Here is a 6619-nt window from a genome sequence, read left to right as displayed (position 1 = left end):
TTCGTACATTATCAATTGCTTTTGTCATATCACTCAAAAAGCTTTGTCACTGAATGCATGAAACTATCTCAATCTTATCTGATCAATGTAATATAAAACTGAATTTACAACATTTCCCATCCAATCTAAACAGCATTTCGCTTCAGAAAAGATCCTCAAGAGTGTACTATTCAATTGACAACATGAGAAATTGATTTGACTAGCTTGTCCGTACACTATGACACAGTGACTAACCATTCTGCTGGCGCTGATACGTTAATTGACACAAAAAACTTGGTTTTGAAAGACAAATAAGGGTTTTGAGCAAGAGACTCGGTTTTGCAGGTTATCCACCATGTTTTGCCATTTGTTAAATCTGTTTTGATAATGAATATTATGTTATGCAAATTGCGAGAGAGATTCGAGAAATGTACAAAACCAATTGAGAAATACTATAACAATCATTGCGATGTCACACGTAACTTTTAAGTCGGATGCGCCCGCCAGGTGGTTCTATCCAGCTCCAGACTTGTAGAGAAAAAAAACCAACAATGTCAAAAAAAGAAGTCTACTTTAGAAGATCTGTACATTACAAAGTGTGTTAGAGGTTTCAGATTTTACTTGAGAACAAATTTGCCTTTTTGCTCGGCATACAGTCAGTGGTCCTGATAGATCTGCTGTCATCCACCTCAAGATGATTGAAATATTGTGTCTGAGCTCTGGAGAAATTGGGAGCTCTACCCACTTTCTCTGGAACCAATCAACTTTGAGCAGCTCCAACGGTCCTGTGTAGAGACTTGTTCAAGGCAGTGATGTGGTTTAAATGCTGACATGGTTTATGCTTTGGTTTCATTTATGCTTCGGCACAGCCTTTTCTGGCCTTGACCAGTAGCAAACCGAGGGAGGTGGGTCAACCATGCCGCTTGGGAAACGTTAATCACTATGGTCTTGGTCAGACCAACTGTCAAAAAGAGAATCTGAAAATCGATGATAATCAGGCAAATGTTTTTCCACCTTAGGTGTCCAACATACTTTCACAATGGCACATCATTTTTGCTTGATGTAGTTGGATTTAAATAATTTCAATAAGAACTCGTCCTCCACAGCTGTATGCCTCATAGCCTGGTAGTTGTCCACCATCTGACACTGGCATGCCCATGTCATCATGTGACTGAAATCCTGCTACTCATCAAAGAAAATAAAGAGGATTCCGTACATTGTGCTCCATGTTTAATTTGAGGTGATGTTTTGACCTCTTGGCCTTCTGCAAACTTACAAATACAGACATCTCATGTCCAGGGCCATAACCAGACATTTTCAAATACTGGGGACAAATACTGCGTGCTGTACTGCATACTGCACATTTAGACTGCTTCAAACACTTCAGTCAGTCAAATTTTTAAGTTTGTTTGCATTAATCATACATTAATACATTATTATTATTAATAATAATTATTAATACATTACAAAAAAATACAGAAGACATGACCTCTGTGTCCTCAATGGTAGTTACGGCCAAGTCCATGTCTCTTTATGTTCACCCCAATTATTGAATACTTTATCTCAATTAGAGCGCAAAGTTCCCCCATTGGCTGATCAGGTCCCCCTTAATGCCTATGAGCACAAGGCTCACTCATTGGCACATTCGTCTTCATTAGAGGTGCCCCCACACAACATTTTAATTTGTTTACAGATTGAAATTGCAGTTCAATTGAATGCCATTAATAACACATTCTGAAAGCAATTTCTCAGAAATGTAAACTTTTTAAATGCAAGAATGGTCCCTCCTAGACAGCAAAACCCCTGCTATTACCACTGCCACTGTAAACTTACTCAAGAACCCACTGGCTCGCTCTGCATTTAATGTATCTACTACTGTATAAAAGTGTTACCGGCTGCATAGCTAAAGCTTACTGTAAGAAGGAAATACACACCAGGCTATATGTATCAGCTTTTATTAAAGTCTCTCAATAAACACAGCCTCAATTAAATAATATTAATAATAAACTGAATAAGAAAATGTAAAGAAAATGTTTAGCAGCAGCAGATAGTTTTATCAAGGATTCACATCTCTTTAGTTAGCTATCCAAATGATATGTGACTCAACAATGGTGAGTTTGCAATAGCGCTATACATAAGTAATTTATAATGATGTTATGTCAGGATTGTAACAAACCTGCATACATATCTCATACAGAACGAATTCACATTCTTTTTTTTTCAAAATTGATACATCAGCATACATCATCAGTTTGAATTTCAATGAGAATACAGTTGTAGTTATACATCGAGCAAAGGTGCATATTCTTCCCCAGAAAAACAAGGTGCAATACATTGTATAAACATAGAAACTGAAAAACATGCCTTTAGTGTCATCATATTGTTCAGTCAAACATGTATTATGTATTTTGTATTATAAGGTTAATTTCCAGCCAAAAGGAAGCTGAAATGCACATTGTTTTGTGGTTTAAAGGACTATTGATTCTGTTGATTATTTTGATTCTGTGCCTAAACATTTAACCCCTTTCCCTCCCATGTGCCTGCCTTTCTGTTCTGTTCTGTCTGTTCGTCTCTGTTCTGTTCTGTTCTATTCTGTCTGCTCGTCTCAGTTTGTCTGTTCTCTCTCTAACAGTAAGGTATCGCAGCTCTAGTATGGGTTTCTGCTATTGCTGTAGGGGTTGAAGGGAGTGCTGCTTTGGGATTGGCCAACTCGAGGCAGAGCAAAGCCCTGATTGGTCTGTGCACCGTAGCCTCCACTCTGATTGGCCTGGGCACGATAGCCCCCGCCCATACCCCCGCCTGTGTTGGTGGGTGTGCTAGCACCACTACCATAGCCATTCATGCTACTGCCTCTGTCATAGCCTGAACCCGCCTGGGCGCGAACACCACCCAGACCTCCACCTACACCTGTGCTGGCACCGCCACCGTAGCCATTCATGCCGGTGCCGTTGGCCTGGGCACGGACCCCACCCAACCCACCGTAGCCACTCTTGTTGTCCGTGCTGGGCTGGACGGTGCTGTAGTAATGGTTCGGGCTATTTGCACGGTCCATCGAGTTGGTGTTGGGACGGCCATAACCATTGCCCATGCCAGTGGTCATCTCCATGGCATTGCTGTTGTTGCCAACACGTGGAAACTGAAACGCTGGTTTGCTGCCCTCTGTGGCCATATTGCCGAAGGTCATGCCCGTATCGCTCATGCCCTTGTTCTTGTTGCTCTTGAATGCGGTGAAGGAGGGAAGGTAGCTGCTGCCCTCTTTGGGGGATTTCTTGCTCTTCCCTTCACCCTTGGCTTTCTTCTTTCTGTAAAAACACCAATTATGGATTAATTATTGTCAGGCATTGTAGTGTAATTTTTAGCTGGATTCAACCACAGTACAGGGGAAACAAACATGTGCCTATGCGTGCGTGCGTGCGTGCGTGTGCGTGTGCGTGTGTGTGTGCGCGCGTGCACGCCTGTCCATGCCTATGCACACTCTTATGCATGCCCGACGTGTTTGCTTACTCAAAGGCATTTTGTAATCTACGTATGTGTTCCAAAGATGATTGTGCGTCCTTGATGGCTATTTTACATGGTGGAGTTTGGGCTTTGTAGGCTGACATGGTGCATTGTAGATTGATATTGTGCACGTTCCATTGTAAGTTGATATGACATATGGAGCATTGTAGGATAATATTGTGCAGGGTGAGTTGTAGACTGATATTGAGCATTATGCATTATGGGTCTGAGTCTGGAGATGGTTTTAAGGTGGGAAAACGCAGTTTTGGTGAGGTGTTTAATAATAGGTGTTTATTATGGGGCTTGTATGATACGTATTATCGTTCATGGTGCATTATGGGTCTTGTAGGCTGATGTGATGCATGGTACTGCCTTCCATATTGTTTGTGGAGCATGGTATATATTCAGACCCTCACCTGAGGAAAGCGTAGGTGGTCACTGACATGGAGATCACCAGAGCTACTCCAAGGACACTGGACACGACAACTACGATGAGCAGGTAGTCTAAATGGCAAGAGAGAGGGGGGAGAGTTAGATTAATTTGACAAACTTGAGTCAACAAGATCTTTAATCAGATTTTAGGCCCATTGTAGATTTACTATTGATAGTGTGTGTGTGTGTGTGTGTGTGTGTGTGTGTGTGTGTGTGTGTGTGTGTGTGTGTGTGTGTGTGTGTGTGTGTGTGTGTGTGTGTGTGTGTGTGTGTGTGTGTGTGTGTGTGTGTGTGTGTGTGTGTGTGAGAGAGAGAGAGAGAGAGAGAGAGAGAGAGAGTCTGTACATAGAGGTATGCAATTGATAGTGTGTGATTTTTTTTGTTAGAACAACACTTACTATCTTGGCAGTTGAATCCACTGTAGCCAAAATCACAACTAATGACAAGAAAAAGAATCAAAGTTAATGTTAATTTGGGCCAGCCATCAATCACAGAACATTAGATAATTGTATATTCACTTGAGTATACTGTAGCTTTGGTTTAAAGTGCCACATCAAAGGGCCCATGAAGAGAACATAATATATTATAATGAAGCTGATGTTTACAAACTGGTGCTAGGGTTATCTGTGATTGTTTGTTTACATTCCGAATGAAAACTTAATAATGAATAAATAAATAAAATGTGTAATGGTAAAATCTGAAAAATACTCACTTTTTACATACTCCATCTACTGTCCCTTTATCACTTCCACACACTGCAGTGTACATACAGAAACACAGAAGAAACATGGGGTGTTTCAACTTAAATGTATATAGTCTATACACTACATCCAGATTGAGTACGTCTAATTCAAAGTCAAATCAATTTCAAAGTCAAATTACTCGCTAGGAGTGAAAGTCAGAGAGAAATTCTGCAGGTGGTGTAATTTCAACTGAATAATATCAAGTGAATATTTGTTTATAAGTAAATATTAATGAAAAGATCGAATTTGGCAATAGACAGCACAGTTTTGATGAGCAGCATACTGTTGCAATACAGTACCTACTCTCAGGGCCGGTTCTAGTCAATTTGGTGCCCTAGGCGAGCAAATATCTTTTCTTTTTGTGCAATTTAACATTGGCATCTATAAACATGGTGTCATACACTGATCAAGCACAGCTAATATAGTACCATGTTTATATCCTGAGTACCTTTTAAAAATCATTGTCAATGTAAAGTTTAATGCTTTATTTAGCTTAATATTGTAATTCCGTGGGCCTTGGTGCCCCCCAAGACATTTGGCGCCCTAGGCGACCGCCTAGTCTGCCTATGCCTAGCGCCGACCCTACCTACTATGGTCACAATCCTACATGCTGCACCTCTAAGAGCTATGTTTCATACTGGCATTTAACTGTGCCGTGTTCTTCACCTGTCGGTTTATGAACGTCATGTTAGTCACAGGATCTAAGTTTCAAACAACCTGATGTCTATACAGCAGCCTATGGGAATTTATTTAGATAAAATCTGGTTCCCTAAGACCTACATATAGGCAAAAAAAACTACCACGAGAAAACATTGTAGTGTTCTTTAACAAAGAATTAAACACATTTAGCTAGGATAATAAAGAATAATGTCTTTCCTGAACTGCAACTAAGTGAAAAGAAAACTGATTACCTTTGCAGGACACTTTCAGGTCATCACTCCCCTCATCTCTCCCATAATCTTGCCAGCAGGCACAAGATAGGTCGCCTTTGACGTAACTGCATGTTGTGAAGTTGACATTAACACATTTATCTTTATCTTCCACACATGGATCAGACTCTGTGATAAAAAGAAATTAAGCAGCATATTAAGCCTCAGAATATTAATGCAGTCACAACAGGAATTGGGAAGTAACATGAATTGAAATACAGTTTTTAAGACGGGAAAGAGTGTGTTGGTGAGCTATGTCTATAAAACACACCATAAAATCAAGTTATGCTAATGTTATGCTAAAGTTATGCGTAAACAGAGAGAAACATTGAAATATCAAAATGCAACAGGTGCTCTGGGCATTAAAATAATAGAATGGCTCCTGTATTTACAAACAATGGACTGTGGCAAACTAACAAATATCAGTAGCATTTTATAATAAGGGGCTGTTATGAAGTTGCAGTAACCCTTTGTAAATAATAACTATTTATAAACAAAATATCGTAACACTTTATTTTAGGGATACATCTATTAGCACTAATACATACAATATGCCTGTATACGTAACTTATCAGGCATAAACAAAGCAAAATCAAACCTTTGTTAGGCATGTATTCGCAAATGTCTTGTTCATGTACAATAAGGGATATATTACCAATTTGACCTTAGTAAGGACCTAGTAGGCCTTAGCGTTTGCTTAGTACATGCCTTACAAGTTACTTATGCAGGCATTAACATTGTATGTATTAGTGCCAGTAGATGTATCCCTAAAATAAAGTGTTACCCAAAATATTTATATGTACAAACGTTTCTAAATGAAAAAGGAAAACGTTAAGACATACTTGCCCTCTGAAAACGTTGAGACATTGGCCGCAAAAGATATGTGTAGACTAATAGGGTTTTGTCAGCCATATAAGTGAACTCAGACCTGTGACTCAGCATTGTCTGTGCATATGTGTACCCAGACCCATTGGAAGTGAACCGTACACAGAGACCTTCATTGACGTGACATGAGTTCTGACAAGTTACAGTTGTGAC

At 39.8% G+C, this 6619-nt stretch overlaps 1 protein-coding gene across 1 annotated transcript; it reads right to left on the bottom strand.

Moving 5' to 3' along the window:
- Nucleotides 1–1936: 1936 nt before the first annotated feature.
- Nucleotides 1937–5339, bottom strand: LOC134467591 (uncharacterized). The gene is made up of 3 exons (XM_063221433.1): nucleotides 5291–5339; nucleotides 3894–3981; nucleotides 1937–3281 (listed from the first exon to the last, which is right to left on the bottom strand). The coding sequence occupies exons 1-3, from the start codon at nucleotides 5337–5339 to the stop codon at nucleotides 2627–2629; spliced, it is 792 nt and encodes a 263-aa protein (XP_063077503.1). The 3' UTR covers nucleotides 1937–2626.
- Nucleotides 5340–6619: the final 1280 nt, after the last annotated feature.

Source organism: Engraulis encrasicolus, chromosome 17 (assembly GCF_034702125.1).
Source record: "Engraulis encrasicolus isolate BLACKSEA-1 chromosome 17, IST_EnEncr_1.0, whole genome shotgun sequence".
Classification (NCBI taxonomy): Eukaryota; Metazoa; Chordata; class Actinopteri; order Clupeiformes; family Engraulidae; genus Engraulis; species Engraulis encrasicolus.
The sequence above is the reverse complement of the archived record's forward strand: the minus strand, read 5'-3'. Positions and strand labels throughout refer to the sequence as shown.